This window comes from Ceratotherium simum, chromosome 28 (assembly GCF_057802395.1).
Source record: "Ceratotherium simum simum isolate JZ-2026a chromosome 28, ASM5780239v1, whole genome shotgun sequence".
NCBI classification, from domain to species: Eukaryota; Metazoa; Chordata; class Mammalia; order Perissodactyla; family Rhinocerotidae; genus Ceratotherium; species Ceratotherium simum.
The window spans coordinates 8,337,643-8,356,770 of NC_141927.1; the positions used below are offsets into that span (position 1 = coordinate 8,337,643).

Consider the following 19,128-nt stretch of genomic DNA (forward strand, 5'->3'; position numbering starts at 1 on the left):
ATCATCATCCCTTGGCCAAATTAATCTAATAATCTATATTTCTTCTAGAATTTAATTTACAAGAAGGCTAAAATCTTAGCGTTTTTTTCTATAGTGATATAGACAAGCCTTAAAACAGTACTTGGTACATAGAAAATGTTCAATAAATATTTTGTGGATGAATGAATGACAGCTAATACATAATTTTAATAGCTAAAATATGCTGTGCCTACAATGAGCCAAGTTCTAATTTAGACAGAGGGATGGATGGATAGATGGATGCATGGATGGATAGATGGATTGATGGATTGATAGACATATATATATATACATACAATTTAATCCTCATTAAAACCCTATGAGATTGGTACTGTTATCATTCCCTCTTATAGATGAGGCAACATGGACAACAATCTCAGAGTTTACCCCAACCCATATTGCTCATACAGTCACACAAGACTGGTTAGCTGATCTTTATACTCAATCGTGTTATACCTATTGGAGACAAAATCATTGATGGCCTATCCTGGATCGCTCAGAGACTCTTGCAATTTAAAAGGCTAAGTTAACGGCTATCCAGGGACAGCTGTGTCTATCTTCATCATCACAATTGAAAATGAATGCAACTGTTGGGAGAAAATTTGTAGAATTTTTATAGTATTATTTTACACTGCTAGACGGGCAATGTAAAGATGGACAATGTAAATATATAAGCCCTCTCTATATATAGGCCTACATCAGGGGACCCTCTCCTTTTCACAAAGATTTCCATTAACAATTAACATAATGAAAGCTGAAATTTGTCATTGAATTCTTCTAATTAGAGATGTTTCTCCAAAGTTGCAAAAATCAAGATGTACACAAACTGAACAATAGTTTTTATAGACCACACCTCTTATTAAACAAGCAAACTGTTAACATATTTAAAAGCAAAATAGGAAAGCCAACATACTTTCAGAAAGCTAGTAGACAAATGGCATATCATCCTTCGCCAAAACAAAGCTCTACCAAATAGCAGACACATCCAAATATTTCTGTTGTGATGAACCGTAGACCTAATCACTTTCTGCGGCAATTTATTTACTGTCTCCTGGGATAAATATTTTATATCAGATGGTGAGCTTGCTGCGACAGCATAACACTTGGGTTCTTTCTCATCCTTCAAGTAACTGCTATAACGTACACTAAAGAAAGTCAATAAGCCACAGTAAACATTCTCTCAAGCACAATTTTAATGGAAAATAATGAAACAAAAATAGAAATACAATAAAATAGTATATTATCCTGGTACCTAATGTTTGCATTCTCAAAACAGTTACAAAACTATCCTAAGGCAGGTCATTTGAAGCCACTGATGTTAGTTTCCTAGGATATAAATTCTACAAAATAATGACTCCACAGAAAAGTGATGAAAAATATCTAAGTACTTTTGAAATGTAAAGGGTTAGAAAAGTATTAAATATTACGATAATACAGACACGTACATATATTGTTGATCACAGAGATTGAGCCACTGTAATGAAATGACCAAGAAAGGGCACCAGCTTATTTCAAAGTTTGGAGTAGTCACAGACCTACTCTGTCATTGGGTTCTGACAGTGATTCTTCAGTGGCACCTTAAAGTATGAAGACTATATTAAAGGTCAAAAAATAAACTTCCATTTAAAATTAGCTTCCATTCACATCAGATGCACACTAACTCATATTTATATTTTAATTCACTCATCACTGGAATTCTTTGTTTGAGGTTGATTTCATTATTATGAAAAATCTGAAATTATGAGACCACTAAGTACACAAGAGTTTTCAATTCAAGACATACGACTTTTCCAACGCCTTTGTGATGTTTTTGAAACTAAGGGCTAAAATACAAGTACTATTTATAAAAAATAAAAATAAAGATATACTCTTTGGTATACAATCACTTGTAGATTAATCAACCAAAATTGGTTATAATCAGTTGCAAACTCCTTCACAGAGTATTATTGTTGAAAGTACCACATAATGAAGGAATTCTTTTCTTCAAAAACTCATATTCTATTTTTTATGTAAAAAAATTGCCATTTTAAATACAACTAATTTTCAAACACTAATTTTACAAAAAAGACTTCAATGCAAGGCCAACTGTTTTGCTTTTTAGCACAAGATTATAAATTATAAACACATAGATTTCCCTTTTTTCATCAACAAGATGGGAAAATGGTAAATTGCTAAAATTATCACCCGGGCAGATGTCTGTGAAAATAGTTATAATATCAAATGAGTTCTCATCAGTTTAATACATTTAGTTATATTGTGCCTTTAATTTTTTCACAGAGGGCTTCATATTCACTGTGAAACACTCAACCCAAAATCCCATGGAAGTCATAGAAGCAAAGAAAAGATAGTATGATGTTACCTACTTCAGCCAGCCCTCAACTCAGTTGAATCATAATGATAGAAAATCTGAGATACAGCACAAGGTTGATAAATAAATTACTGTATTTCTTGGGCAATTCACTTAATGTCTATGACTTTATTTATGTATAAATGAGAAATTTAAAAATGATTGAGGCTGGCCCATGGGTGTAGCAGTTAAGTTTGTGCGCTCTGCTTTGGTGGCCCAGGGTTCCAGGGTTCGGATCCTGGGCACAGACCAACTCACTGCTTGTCAAGCCATGCTGTGGCAGCAGCCCATATAAACTAGAGGAAGATGGGCACGGATATTAGCCCAGGGCCAATCTTCCTCAGCAAAAAGAGGAGGATTGGCAACAGATGTTAGCTCAGGGCTAATCTTCCTCACGAAAAAAAAAATGATATCCACAGTCCTTTTCAGTCTCCATATCCAATGATTATGTTAATATAATTAACTATTTAAGACGTATAATAATATAATGATCTGTCAGTCACTTCACACAGAGTATCTTGAAAAACTTTATGAAGTAGGTACTATTATATACCAATTTCAGTTTTATAGATATGGAAACTGAGACAAAAAGAGATTAATACCTTCTCCAAGACCACAATGGCAGAAACAAGATATGAACCCAGAGAGATGTTCTCAAAAGTCTGCAGGGCGGGCCCAGTGGCTTAGCGGTTAAGTGCGTGTGCTCTGCTACTGGCGGCCTGGGTTCGGATCCCAGGCACGCACCGACGCACCGCTTCTCCCGCCATGCTGAGGCCGCGTCCCACATACAGCAACTAGAAGGATGTGCAACTATGACATACAACTATCTAATGGGGCTTTGGGGAAGAAAAAAAGGAGGAGGATTGGCAATAGATGTTAGTCAGAGCCGGTCTTCCTCAGCAAAAAGAGGAGGATTAGCATGGATGTTAGCTCAGGGCTGATCTCCCTCACACACACAAAAAAAAGTCTGCATTTTTCTTCTTTTGATTTTGTTGAATCTGATTTTTTTTAATTGAGGTATAATCATTATATATGACATACATAAAATGAACTTCATAGATTTTTATTTTTTTGGTGAGGAAGATCGGCCCTGAGCTAACATCCTTTGCCAATCTTCCTCGTTTTGCTGAGGAAGATTAGCCCTAAGCTAACATCTGTGCCCATCTTCCTCTATTATTTTGTACATGGGATGCCACCACAGCATGGCTTGATGAGCAGTGCCTAGGATAGAGCCTGGGATCCGGGCCTGTGAACCCTGGCTCCATGAAGAAGATCCCGCAAACTTAACCACTATGCCACCAGGCCGGTCCCATGAGGTTCATAGATTTAAGTGTACAGGTTCATTAGCTTTGAGAAATGCATGCACTCATCTAACCACCACCCCAGTAAGGATACAGACTACTTCGTCACCTCAGCAAGTTCTCTTAACAGCTTGTGAGAAAGTGAGCTGTCAGCGCATAGCCCACAAAGAACTGAATCCTGCCAACAACAATGTGAGTGAGTAAGATATGAAGGAGATCCCTCCCAGGCAAGCCTTGAGATGACTGAAGTCTTCCAAGAGACCCAGAGCCAGATAATCTAGATGGTCTAGATTAACTGTGTGTGGATTACTGACCCACAGAAACAGACAATAAACGTTGTTTTAAGCCACTGAATTTGGAATAACTTGTTAGACAGCCATAGACAACTACACAGTCATAACAGGCTTGTCATAGGATTTGCATTTGGTTTGGGAGATTTAGGACAGTGTTCTAGGATGCATGCTCTGGATTGGACACTGTCCGAAAGTGGGGACAATTCTGTGATTGAATATCTTAATAATTTTTATCTAAAATGCAGGAGGAAAAAGGTAGCATTGAAAGTCAAGTGGCAAAGAAGGAGCAGTCATTTAAATTAGCAATGAGAGGGAGAAGTAGACTGACTCTTTGTGAGGTTGGCTTGGACCATTCTTGTTTTTGGCTGTGCCCAAACATAATTTTGGAATGGTCTTGGTTTTGTCTTGCTCCATCATTGTCACAGATTGACTGTTTTTGATTTGGTGCTCTTTGAAATTGTGTTCAACTAGAGAAAAATCTCTAATGGCTAGACCAGCTACCTCCCAGTTGAAAGCAGTCAGGGGTTGTTTGTCTCTTTCTCAACGCATAAATACGCTATGGAAATTCTCGTACAAGTCTTTTTTGTGGACCCGTGAGTTCACTTCTCTTGAATAATGTCTAGGAGTGGAATGGTCATAGTCTAGGCACATATACAACTTCATAAGGAATTGCCAAACTGTTTTCTCCCCAGTAATGTATGAGAACTCCATATGCTCCACGTTTTCAACACAGTATTGTCAGTTTTCTAATTTTAGCTATTCTAATAAGTGCAAAGTAGGACCTCATTTGGATACAATTTGAATTCCCCTGATGATTAAGTATATTGAGCGTCTTTTCAGGTGTCCATTAGCCATCTGTACATCTCCTTTGACAAGTTTCTTCTCAAGCACTTTGCACTTGTCCAATTTTATTGAATTTTCTTTTACTTATTGATTTGTAGAAGAAAAATGCATTCTGAATAGATTTTCTTTGTCCTTTGTCACATATATGCATAATGAGTACTTTCTCCCAATCTGTGTTTTTTGTTTTCATTTTCTTGTCCTTTGATAAGCTGAAGTTTTTGATTTTGATAAAGTTTAATCCATCAACGGCTCCTTTTATAGTTTAGGCTTTTACAATCTGTCTAAAAATCTTTGCCTCTCCAAAAGTCATGAAGATATTCTTCTGTATTTTCTTCTAGAAGCTTTATAATTTTAGCTTTTATGATTAGATCTATGATCCACTTCAGATTAGTTTTTGTGATTTTTCCCATTGTGTTGCCTTGTCACTTTTTTCAACAATCCTTTGACCTTATATGTATACATTTATTATCAGATCCTGAATCCCATTCCATTGTGATATTTGTCCATTGTTACCCCCAAATTACACTATTATTTCCAGAGCTTTCAGATAAGTCTTGAAATCAAGTGGCGTAAACACTGCAACTTCACTTTTTGTTTTGAGTATATTGGCAATTATAGATCCATTGCATTTCCATATTAATTTTAGAATTGGTTTTAAATTTCTGCTCAAAAATGATAAAAATTTGAATGAGTTGTTTTTTAAACTATAGGTCAATTTTGGAAAATCAACCTATTAAAAACATTGAGTCTTCTTGTCCCTGAACACGGCATATCTTTTCATTTATTTAGGTCTTCTTAAATTTCTCCCTACAATGTTTTGTAGCTTTTATTATAGAAGTAGCACATATTATTTTATTACATGTATTCCTAAGTATTTTATATTTTATGATGCTATGACATTATTATTTAAATTTCATTTACGATGTTCAGAGTAAGTATATAGAAATATAATTGATAATTGAATATGAGTCTTACATCCTGGGACCTTGCTAAACTCACTTTTTAGTTGTAGTAGGGCTTTTTTTGTAGATTTCTAAGGATTTTCTATGTATCATGTCATGTAGAAATAAAGATGTTTTCTTTCTTTCTTTTTGACCTGTGTGTCTATTTCTTCTTCTTGCCATATTGAAACAGGCTAGGATTCTACCAAGTATAATATTGAATAGAGTTAGTGAGAGAATACATCCTTAACTTGTTTCCAGCATATAGTCTGTCTAGGAGAATGTTCCACAAGCATTTGAAAAGAATACGTATTGTGCAATAGTTTAGGGTTGTGTTTTAAAAATGTCAGTTAAGTCAGTTTGGTTGATAGTGTTGTAATCTTTCTTCCTCAATGATTTCTTTTCTACTTTATCAACTACTGAGAATGTGGTGTTATAATATCTGGCTATATTTGTGAATTTCTCTATTTTTCTCTTCAGTTCCATAAATTTTGTTTCATGTATGAGACACTCTGTTATTAGATGCATACACATTTAGGGTTACAAAATATTTCTCTGTGTCTCTGGTAATGCTTTTTGATTTGAAGTCTGTTTCTCTGCTATTAATATAGTGGCATCAAGTTTCCTAGGATTTGTGCTTTCATTGTATATCTTTTCCCATTTTTCACTATTAATCTGCATTTTTCATTATATTAATGTGTATCTCCTGTAAAGAGGATAAAATTGAGCTCTGCTGTCCATCAGTCTAACAATCTCTGCTTTTTTATTGGAGTTGAAAAGCCATTTACTTTTAATGTAATTATTGATATGCTTGGATTTAAGTCTACCATCTTACAATGATGTTTCTATTTGTCTTTTAGGTTCTTTACTCTTATATCCCTTCTTTCTATTTGAGCTTAATAGTTTTAGTAATACCTTCTACATTTATACAGACTTTTCAGCTTTTCTTTGTATTCTTTCAGTTGCTCTGCCAATTACAATATGTATATTAATGTATTACATTCCATCTTGAATTAACATTATACCACATCATATATATATTGTAAGAATGTTACAAATCTATCAAAAGTATTATATCGTTTACACACTTTCCTTTCCTTAGCACTACTGTTGTCTTATGTTTTAATACCTGCAGTCTCAATTGTTTTTCTGCACTTTTTTTTTCATTTTGTAGGCTGTTTCTTGGTTTGATCCTTGGTTTTAGTATTTTTTACTTTCTTTTTTAAATTCCTCCCCATGCAATATATATCTTCCAATAAAACTGCTCCTTTCTTTCTCCCTTTTACTCAAAGAATAACAGTAGGATTACTTGGATTTATTCTCTTTCCTATTTTTCTATTCCCCCACTGTTTGTTTATTTGTTCTATTTTGTTTGTTTTTATTTCCATCTGTAGGAGGTTCCACAGGTTAGAAATAAAAATGGTCAAGATAAATTTTATTTCATTTTAATATTTTACTTATTTCATTAATTCTTTTAATAATTCAACTTATTTCATTTTCTAAGTTCTTTTCAATTTTCATGCATAATGGATTTTTATGGAAAAGAGCAAAAGAACCTAAAACAATCAAACAGGTAAAATTCACTTTTGCGAGAATAAACTCAAGGTCTTGGGCTTATTTAAGTCAGTAGAAAGATGTTTACATTTGAGCTTTTTTACACAGACTTGCCTCCACTGACTTCAAGTGATCTGCTATCTGAAACCTTGCAAACAACTTTAATAGAGTATTTCTTTAAGGTATGATAATTTAATTCAAATTTCATCATGTTCAACATATTTCAGCTATCAGGTTACTTAATGGAAATACTCTAAAATAATATGTTTCTGTTTTGTCTAAAAGGCAAAAATAAAACAAATGGAACAAAAAGTCAAGTCTACTTAATCTTTGAGTGAATAAATCAGAATCTACTTTTCTAAGTTTTAACATGAAGAAGTAAACTGATTACAACCAGGTCAGAGCTGGCCAACACATCTTTTACTCTCAAAATGAGTAATCTCCTTAGTCTTAACATTAGCTTTACAATTGCCAAAAGAATTATGTCAATTATATCTCAATAAATCTAGGGGAAAAAATTCCCAAAAGGAAAATACTCACTTTAAAGATAGTTGTGTATTTTTGCAAAGAGAAATGGACTTTTAAATTTTCAAAAATTCAAGTATCTTACAATGATCAGTCTTTTGAAAAGCATATATGCTAAGAATTCTATAAACACTGGAAAGAATAAGAATTATCATTTAATAAGATTTAGATACGAGATAATTTTCTTATTGTCTTAAAAGCGACTTTTTTAAAACATAAGACATTTTGTCCAGATTCACTTATGATTACTGTAGATATTTGTAACCTAAGTATATGAAGTTTTCAAGTTGCCACTCAGAATAATGCATATATAATTGAAGACTAATACAATTCCTCAGGCTTTATGAAAATTAAGAATTTTAGACGAGCCAGCCCTGATGGCCTAGTGGTTAAAGTTTGGTGCACTCTGCTTCAGTGGCCCAAGCTTGGTTCCTGGGCATGGAACCACATCACTCTTTTGTCAGTAGCCACGCTGTGGTGGTAGCTCACATAGAAGATCTAGAAGGACTCACAACCCAAATATACAACTATGTACAGGGACTTTGGGGAGAGAAGAAAAAAAAAAAAAGGAAGAAAGATTGGCAACAGATATTAGCTCAGAGTGAATCTTTCCCAGAAAAAAAATAATAATAAGATTTTTATTGATTATTATTTTATTATTTTTAAATTGCTGTCACTTCTAGTTTGGCCAGAAGAAATTACATCCAAAACAAAGAAAACGTCTAGAAAATATTTTTCATTTTATTGCTCTCACCTTGTTATTTTGAAGCCAACCAACAAATCATTTTTCTTTCTCAAGTGCATTGGTCTTTTTTGTTTCCCTTTTTTTAGTTTATGAAGCACTAAAGAAAACACAAAACAATAAAAATTAGGCAAGGAAATAGCATAAGTTGGGAATCATTATCATTTGCTAAATGAAATGACCTCCAAAGTCTTTACTCCTTCACCCTCTCTGCAGCTCCCTAGCATTCCTATACTGTATGGTCATGGACAGAATTTTAAGTGAATTTTGAAGTCTTAGGTCAGCTCAATCGAGGTAATGAGCATCCTGAGGAGAGTCTATTGCATGTGGAAAGAATGCACATACAGAGGAAAGAGGAATAAACAAAACAAGGAAAAAAAAAACACTGTAGAAACTAATAATAAGTACACAAAGTACACAAGTGTATTTATTACATTTTGCAAGCACTTTGTTCTACATTTCAAAAACGCCACCATCAAGCTGTTGGCACATTTATGTACAAAACAGATTAATTGTAATGCCTGCTACAAAGCATTCTTTGTGAAAATACAAACTCTAATACCAGAAAGAAAAGCCCAAAGCATCAAGATCATTACGTAAGTTTAAAAGACAGGTTTAAAAATCATCACAAACTGTTAAGACACAGAAACAAAACACTATCATATAGAATTTAAAGAAGCCCGTTAATACTTTTGCTGAATATCTGTAATACTGCATATATCAGAAAAATGTTGAACTGGTAAGATAATCTAAGTGTAAAAAAAGGAAGCAAAACCCCAAATTAATTAAATAATACTACAGAATGCATAATCATGCCACAGATAACCCTAGTAACATCCCCCTACCTACTATAAGAACTTGTAAAATTATGGATAATGCATGACTAGTCATTGTACAAAGATTGTTTCACTCAATAAATTTTATTAGAAATGCACTTACACTGAGAAAAGATTTCACAATGATCAAATCAGTGCACAATACTACCTAGTTTTTATACACTGACAAAAATGTCTTGTCAGGCTACATCATTTTAAAAGACACTTTACAGCATTCTTGTAGCATTAGAAATAATCAAAAGAAAAGTCAAGGTTAAAACAAACACCAAATTTGGTCCAATAATACTGATTGCTTTTTTTTTTTATTCCCTTGATATAGGTACTTCTTATAAATGAATACGAATGGACATTTGGTTAAAATGACTTACTTGAAATAAAAACACAAATCTATCACTACACTTTGAAAGGATACATTCTATAGTGGCCTTTGACCACATTTTAAAAAACACTACAGGTAAACCAACATAGATTGGAAGGCTGCAAGCAAAGCTATTATATTAATGGAAGCCTTTTCAAATATATCATACACATTTGAAGGATAGTCTACAGAGGTGCAATCCATTAAAACTTTTTAAGGTAGGTAAAACAACTTCTGAGGGGTTAGTGTGCTTATTTTTAATATACCACCTTCATAAAGGTAATTAATGTTCCACATTAGCATATTAAAAGTTCCAATCCAGCCATTGCTTAAATCACAAAAAGATCATTCTCCAATAGACCACAGTAGATATTTCCATTAAAATTGTCTCTATACTAAACTTTAAAAGGTAAGCATGGTGTCACAATCTTAAAAAGGCAACTAGCCATGCATTAGCATCATTGTTCTACATGCTCACAATATAACCATGAGTAATCAGAGAGAAATACCTTTTAAGTACATCAAGAAAAAATACAATGTTAACAAAGATAAGAAGCACTTTTTTTTTTTAACCTACTCTTACAAATTTAGAAATTGCACCTTAGATTGATGAAAACAGTAACCAGGGCCTATAGTAATGCGGCCACTGATCTTCAGACAAGATTTCCATATTTCAAGAAGAGTCATCATGATAGTATCTCTGTCTATTGTTCATAATGTACAGTGGTCCCTTTGAAGGTTACCTGTAGTTAAACTAGTTACCGAAATCAAAACTAAAAAGTATAAAAAGCTATTTTTCTTTTCAAAACATAAGAAATAATGCAAAAGGTGTTACGTATAACACATGGAAACTGGTTAAAAATCAAATAAATCTCTGCATTTGACAATGTTAGTATCTTCAATCTTACAGAATTATTAAATGCGTTTGAGAAATTTAAAGAGGAAAAAGGCTGGATAGGAGCTTGTAGAAGAGATCTGATTACACCAATTTGACAAATTAGGAAATTAAGTGCTCAACAACAAAGTATTGTATTCAGGTGATTCATAAGTCACCCTACATATCATTGACGAGAAGCACTTTCATTTTATTTTTCAAAAGGTTGGATGGTTGGATGGCCCTTAGTTAAACACCAATGCATTTGAATGGTAGAAAGGAAAGGAAGGTTTTATTTATGTGTACGCATTGAGCCGCTCTTTGGAGCGAGTAGAGTGGATGTCATGAAGCTCTTGCTCCTCCTTCGACTTGATGTCCTCATACTTCTGCATCCGGCAGGCATCTTTCACATAAGCCCAGTTGGCGGACAGAACCATAAGGTAGTGAACCTAAAAAAGACAAAAATAATTTATACTGCAAGACCGTTCAGTGTCTTCATGACACCTTGCTAGCAGGAAAGAAATATTCAGATTATATGCTTATATAGGATATGTTCATTAATAAAAGGGAACCAAAATTTCTGTGGCAATAGGAACGATATAAATAAAATATATTCCTTCCTCACCCCTGCAACTCTTTGACACTGTCTTCTTGGCTCCCTTTCTTTCAGTATCTCTTTTTCTTCTTCTTTTTCAACTCTGAAATATCCAAGACTGATTCTTAATCTTTATGTGATGTTTCCTGTCCATTCTGCCTTTATTTACCAAAACCATAAGGCTATACATTTCAAGTTCATGTATCTATGTTCTCTAAGCCATAATCGGAAATAGTCTCATATACAGTTAGAGTCTAGTCAACTTGAATTAATGAGAGGATATATTGCCCACTGAGCAATAGAAAGAGAGATCATGGAAACCACAAGATAAATCAGTGGCTTTAATTATCAAATCAACTTTCCACAGAATGGAATTTGCAGTTGCCTTTAGATTGCAAACTGTAAGACAGCAAGTTTCATGTCCTATGGATTTTGTGTATTTATATGCATTCATAATAGCTGGAATAGTGCCATGTTCAAAAAGGAAGCTCCTGATTTGCCTTGGGTAATGAAGTTACTCAAGTAATGAAGCTCCTGGTTTGACTTAAATTGATTCATCAATGAGATCACTTAATTTTTTTTCTTTCTTTCCCTTCCTCTTGGTCCATAGAAGAGATAAAGCAATTTTCCAAATGAAGGATTTTGATGGATGAATAGGAAAGAGAAACTAAGTTGTCAGTTATTTACCTTCTCTGAGTTTTAAAGGGTGGGCAATATTTTCATCCATAATGTAGTAAAATAGAACACTACAATTTTGATTAGTCAAGAGTACATTGAAAGGCAGGAAGTAGGCTGTTTCTAAAAAGTAAATATGGACAAAAAGAAAGCAAAGTCAATTCTAAATGGTGACTATTGTGGTATATTAAAGTAGTCAACAGTAGAAAAAGATTAACAAAACAATTTTGACACAATGATATAGGAAAAAGATGCATACCAATAAGAATGTCAGTAGGAAATTTCAATGAAAGAGGAGAAATTACAAGAGACAGAACATAAACACAAAGGATTATAAGAGACTACTATGAAAAGCGATACACCAACAAATTGGATAGCCTAGCAGAAATGGATAAATTCTTAGATCATACAACCTCCCCAAATTGAATCAAGAATAAATAGAGAATCTGAATAGACCAATCACAAGAGATTGAAACAGTAATCAAAAACCTCCCAAAAAACAAAAGTCCAGGTTCAAACAGCTTCTTTGGTGAATTCTACCAAACATTCAAAGAAGACTTAATACTTATGCTTCTCAAACTCTTCCAAAAAATTGAAGAGGGTGGGATACTTCCTAACTCATTTTACAATGCCAACATTACCTTGATACCAAAACCAGCCAAGGCCATACAAAGAAGAAGGAAAATTACAGGCCAATATTGCTGATGAATGTGGATGTAAACATCCTCAACAAAATTTTAGCAAATCAAATACAACAATACATTAAAAGGATCATATACTACAACCAAGTGGTATTTATTCCAGGGATGCAGGGATGGTTCATAATCCTCAAATCAATCAATGTGATACCACATTAACAAAATGAAGAATAAAAATCACATGATCATCTCAATAAGTGCAGAGAAAGCATCTGACAAGATCTAACATCCATTTATGATAAAAAACTGAATAAAATAGCTATAGAAGGAAAGTACCTCAGCATAATAAAGGCCATAAATGACAAACCCACAGCAACATCATACTCAATGGTGAAAAACTGAAAGCTATTTCTCTGAGAACAGGAACAAGACAAAGATGCCCACTCTCACCACTCTTTTTCAAAATAGTACTGGAGGTGTTAGCCAGAGAAATTAGGCAAAAACGAAATAAAAGGCATCCAAACTGGAAAGGAAGATGTAAAACTGTCACTATTTGTGGATGACATGATTCTATATATAGAAAACTCTAAAGAATCCACCAAAAAACTATTAGAAATAATCAACAAATATAGTAAAGTTTCAGGGCACAAAATCAACAGGCAAAAATCAGTTGCATTTCTAAACACTAATAATGAACTAGCAGAAAGAAAAGTCAAGAATACAACCCCATTCACAATCACAACAAAAAGAATAAAATATCTAGGAATAAATATAACCAGGGAGGTGAAAGAACTTTACACTGAAAACTATAAGACACTGAAAGAAATGGAAGAAGACGTAAACAAATGGAAAGATATTCCATGCTCATGGATTGGAAGAATAAACATAGTTATAAAATGTCCATATCAACTAAAGCAATCTACAGATTCAATGCAATCCCAATCAGAATCCCAATGACATTTTTCACAGAAAGAGAACAAAGAATCCTTAAATGTATATACAACAACAAAAGACTCCAAATAGCCAAAAGAATCCTGAGAAAAAAGAGCAAGGTTGGAGATATCACACTTCCTGAATTCAAAATATGCTACAAAGCTATAGTAATCAAGACAGCTTGGTACTGGCAGAACAACAGACACACAGATCAATGGAACAGAACTGAGATGCCAGAAATAAAACCACACATCTACAGACTGATAATCTTCAACAAAGGAGCCATGAATATACAATGGAGAAAGGAAAGTCTCTTCAATAAATGGTGTTGGGAAAACTGGACAGCCACATGCAAAAGCCACATTATTAACTCAAAATGGATTAAAGACTTGAATGTAAGACCAGAAACCATAAAACTCTTAGAAGAAAATATAGGCAGTACACTCTTTGACATCAGTCTTAGTAGCACATTTTGAATACCATGTCTACTCTGGCAAGGGAAAAAAGAGAAAAAATAAACAAATGGGACTACATCAGACTAAAAAGCTTCTGCAAAGCAAAGGAAACCATCAACAAGAGAAAAGACAACCCACAAACTTGGAGAAAATAATTGCAAGTCATGTATCCAACAACGGGCTAATTTCCAAAATATATAAAGAACTTATACAACTCAACAACAAAAACATGAAAAATCTGATCAAAAAATGGGCAGAGGATATCAACGGACAGTTTTCCAAAGAAGATATGCAGATGGACAACAGGCACATGAAAAGATGTTCAACATCACTAATTATTATTGAAATGCAAATCAAAACTATAATGAGATATTCCTTCACACCTGTCAGAATGGCTATATTAACAAGACAAGAAACAGGAAGTGTCGGAGAGGATGTGGAGAAAGGGAACACTCATACACTGCTGGTGCGAGTGCAAACTGGTGCAGCCACTAAGGAAAACAGTATGGAGATTTCTCAAAAAATTAAAAATAGAAATACCCTATGATCCAGCTATTCCACTATTGGGTATTTATCCAAAGAACATGAAATCAATAACTCAAAGAGATGTATGCATCCCTATGTTCATTGCAGCATTATTCAATAGCCAGGCTTGGAAGCAACCTAAGTGCCCATCAATTGATGAATGGGGTAAAGAACATGTGGTGTATATATATACATATATATACACAATGGAATATTACTCAGCCATAAAAAAAGACAAAATCGTGCCATTTGCGACAATAGGGATGGACCTTGAGGGTGATATGTTAAGCAAAATAAGCCAGACAGAGAAAGACAAACACCATATGATTTCACTCATATGTGGAAGATAAACAAACACACAGACAAAGAGAAAAGATTAGTGGTTACCAGAGGAAAAGTGGATGGGGGGAGGGCAAAGGGATAAAGGGGCACATGTGTACGGTGATGGATAAAAACTAGACTATTGGTGGTAAACACGATACAGTCTATACAGAAACTGATATATAATAAGGTACACCTGAAATTTGCACAATGTTATAAGCCAATATGACCTCAATGAAATAATAATTAAAAAAGGAATTTTCAGAATGTTTTATTTCCTCTGAAATTTTGCATTTTGTTTAGTGGAAATTGTAAGCCACATGCAGGCAGGGGCTGTGAGTCATATTCTAGTACTCCACGGCATTTTCATAGTGAAAGCTTAGTCACTATATATGTGTAGAGTGAATAAGGCTTATACACATAGCCAAATGTATGTGATATTTTGTTGTTGTTGCTGTGAAAATATCAAGTGCTGTGGAGAGTGCTGAGCAAGTAGTAGGTACTCAAATTACTTGCCACCTGAATGAATATATTTTTAGATGTTCAAAAGCTTTCCTTTTAAAGTCTGAGAAAATATGACCTCTCAATTATTATTAAATATGCATGAGTGAAATACTAAAAAGAACTTTAACGTTCCTCTCATTCAGAAACCGGTACTTCTCAGTAGGTCCTCAGGCATTTCCTTGGGCCTTAGGGGCACACACGCTGTCTGGTTTGTTACTGTCCCTCACCAGATGAGTAACCATCGCTGGAACTTGGTGCAACGCCAAGCTGACTAATCTTATCAGCATACAGAACTTCCTAACATCTCTAAAAAATAATGGAGTAGAGCACATGTTCATTTTAGCACAAATTCTTATAATCTTTGCCTTAAATTATATTGATGTTTGAAATATTTTGGTAGAGTAGAATTCATCTCCATTTTCTCATCTATAATATGGAATTCACGATGGTAGCTGCATTGTGAGTGCTGAATGAGATCGTGACGAAGTTAATGACAGCTGCTATAGTATGAGTACTGAATGTGTTCATGTATATAAAGCATTTGACAGTGCTTTTAACAGAGTAAGTTTTAAAGAAATATTAGCTAATAGAAATACTAAATTGGTAGTAGTATTAGTACCACGAACAGTGGCAGTAGTTACATTATCCGTCTCCTAAGACCTAAACTATCACCAGAGCTGATACATCGGAAATACTGGTGCCAATCAGTGTTTAGATGTTATTTATTTCTTAAGGAATTTATGCTTTTCATAGATTTAGATACCCAAAAGGATGCTTAGTACTTTAAAAAAAAAATCTTCTAAACTCTCGCTGTTTGAAATAAAATTTATTTATAACTTAATATCTAAATCTATGCAAAGCATAGAGTCCTTAAGAAATACATAACATCTAAATTTCTATTAGCTTAAAATCTTTTGATAATAGAATGGTTTCAGAGTAAGCACTTTTAGGGACATTTAAATAATATTATTCATTTAGACAAATACTTTTGGCTAATATATGCCTGAAGGCATGCATTTTTACACAGAATTTTACACGCACATGTATGTTGCAAATGCAAACAAATGCTTTATTATACACCTCTATCCACAAAGTACTTTGACAGACTTCTTATACATGAGTGTATATTGCTTGAACTTACAAATGTCCCTAAAAACAATACATCACGCAGGAACGTGTGTGAACAGAAATGTACAGAAGTTACCTCTTATCTCACAGCCAGGCTGGGTGCTGGGGGACCATGAGTGCTTAGAACATCACTGCCTAGAACATGGTGATCTTTCCCCAGGGCATATTGTAGCATTGATTTTAGATTAGGAATATAAGGCCTTTGCTTACTGTTTTATTGTGATTCCCTTCAATTTATCAGAACATGATCTTACTAAGCATCTGATATTCTGAAATGAAATTCTTATGTAGAGGTTTATACACTAAATTTAAAATGTTGAACAATAAACATAACATTAAATTAACAAAATATCTGAAAACTCACTTTAGCAGTGACAGTTTTTGTCAAATATTTCAAAAAATCATTTCTAATAAAACAGAATCAGATATTAACACGAAAGTGTTTATGAAGTGACCGAAAATAACCAGTCTGAACTGGATCATTAGCATTGTCTCATCATTCCTATATTTAGTCTTTGACAAGAGATAAAACACTCATATTTTAAAACGTGTTTGTTTCACCAACACAGTAGATAATGTATTGGCATCATAAGGAGCAGAATTGAATAAATCCAAGTTAGTTCATCATTTTTGCATATTGAATTAGCTATTACATTTGTGGGGTTACTGGTAAACTTCTAGAGTTCTATTCTACTTACATTCTAGAATACAAAAATAAGGACTGGAGACCTTGGCTGCAGAAGCTATTACTGATGCTCAGAGCATTGGTTCATTGGTGACATTTGGCATTCCAGTGAGCAAACTGGAATTCATGCTGAGTTACAAAGGCAGAGACAGAGTCCAGCACACTGAAGGTCCTCAAACATCGGTAAAAGCCTGATTTTAAGGACTTGTTCTTAATATTTCTGAAGAAAATTAGATAATAGAAGACATGACATGAAACTACTGAGGTTTATTTTATGAAAAATAAATCCTTTTTTCATAAGTTACTCAATATGGCCATTTTTTTTTTTTGTGGTGAGGAAGATTAGCCCTGAGCTAACATCTGTTGCCAATCCTCCTCTTTTTGCTAAGGAAGACTGGCCCTGGGCTGACATCTGTGCCCATCTTCCTCTACTTTATATGTGGGACGCCTGCCGCAGCGTGGCTTGATAAGTGGTGTGTAGGTCCACGCCCTGGATCCGAACCTGTGAACCCCGGGCCGCTGAAGTGGAGCGTGTGGACCCAACCACTACGCCACCAGGCTGCCCCCATAATATCGCTTTTTATGTCCTTATTTAAAGAGGAAAAAAGGATAATGTAAGTTAATAAATTGATTAGACTACTTAGAATATCACACTGATACATACGTCTATGCTACAGAAATAAATTTTTATGTTAATGGTAATCTAATATCTAAAATGCTAACAAATTTACTTATTTTTAATATTATCAATATTATTGAGTGTTGTAATCCTTAAACTGATTACAAATATTATCTCTACTGTAATGATAATATCTGAGTTAAGCTTTGTTTTTAACTTGTTTATTTTGCCATTGTTCCCTCTCCTTTTTTTCACTGATACTAAAATAAATATAATTCATATGAGTTGCAGGCATTAGATATGAATTATCATCTCTACAAGCAAATACCTTTGTAATTCAAATTGAAAAACCAAGCTTTAGAGCTTTGAGGGCTTACCATAGCAATCACGGCTGCCCCAGCTCCAGCAAGTGCCACAATAAACAAGTGGAAGGTCATGTTCAGCTGCAAAGGAAACCAGAGAGGACCAAAACACGGGTCAAGGTTACAAGCAGAAGCGGGATCAGGGCTGCTGCTGTCTTATGAATAAGAACTTTGCACATCTCTAACAGAAGTGAGCCTGTGATCACTTACTTGATCAAACATTATCACAATATCTTTTCACCTGCAAATTACTTAATCTTTGCAACTGCATCCCTTTAATATAATTTTATTACAAAGATGACGTCGTGATTAATAATGATGGTTTTCAGTAATATTATAACAGCATAAGGCTATGTTATCTCTTTTCAAATATAACTTTATAAGTTTTTCAACTTTCATTAAAATGATAGTTTCCAGAAAAAAATTAAAATATTTATTACAATTTTTATTGAAATATGCAGAGCATCTCATTCAGATTTATTCTCTAGTCCCCCTGCAGAACATCACTACAAATAAAATTGCCTCTGAAAGCAAAAGGGGAAAACTCAATGTACATTTAATTATATATTTTTCAAATAACAACATGAAGCTAAAATTATGACAAAATTAAAGGCTGTAAAAATACTCACCTCAGTGGATTCACACATCCTTAAGAAATTCTCAGAGACAGTGCAAATTTTCTTCTCCTCTCCAATTGTCACAATCCCTACAACATGGAGAAAATTACAGTTTAGCACTGTAAATGTTTTCAAGAACGCAGAGATAGAAAAAGAATCTTTTGCTGATAAAATCTAAGCACGTTCCATTTTATGTTATATTGTAATGGAAAAATTCTTCCTCGGCTTTCATTGCTAGATGATAATTATAAATAGAATTATGAATGAAAGATAAAAACTATTTAGCCTTCAAGCAGTTTAAAACATTTTCAATCTGAATTCAATTGAATCTAGCCACCAGAGTCTTCAGATTCAATTGTAGCTAGTTCATTGGTTTGGTCCATTAATGCAATGGTGTAGGCATCACAATTATTTTGATAACTATGCCCCAGACTGTTCT

The 19,128-nt window shown here is 33.9% G+C and overlaps 1 protein-coding gene across 3 annotated transcripts in view; it reads right to left on the reverse strand.

The window, feature by feature from the left end:
• Nucleotides 1-8,969: 8,969 nt before the first annotated feature.
• GPM6A (glycoprotein M6A) overlaps nucleotides 8,970-19,128 on the reverse strand; it is a 323,217-nt gene continuing 313,058 nt past the window's right edge. For 2 of the 3 annotated variants that reach the window (XM_014786228.2, XM_087418313.1), the window contains exons 5-7: nucleotides 18,702-18,778; nucleotides 18,088-18,153; nucleotides 8,970-11,081 (exon numbers count right to left, since the gene is read on the reverse strand). In XM_014786228.2, coding sequence (XP_014641714.1) covers nucleotides 10,929-11,081; nucleotides 18,088-18,153; nucleotides 18,702-18,778 — 296 coding nt within the window. In that variant the 3' untranslated portion in view covers nucleotides 8,970-10,928. The remainder of the gene's footprint in view (nucleotides 11,082-18,087; nucleotides 18,154-18,701; nucleotides 18,779-19,128) is intronic. The other variant, XM_087418312.1, reaches the window with a different exon arrangement.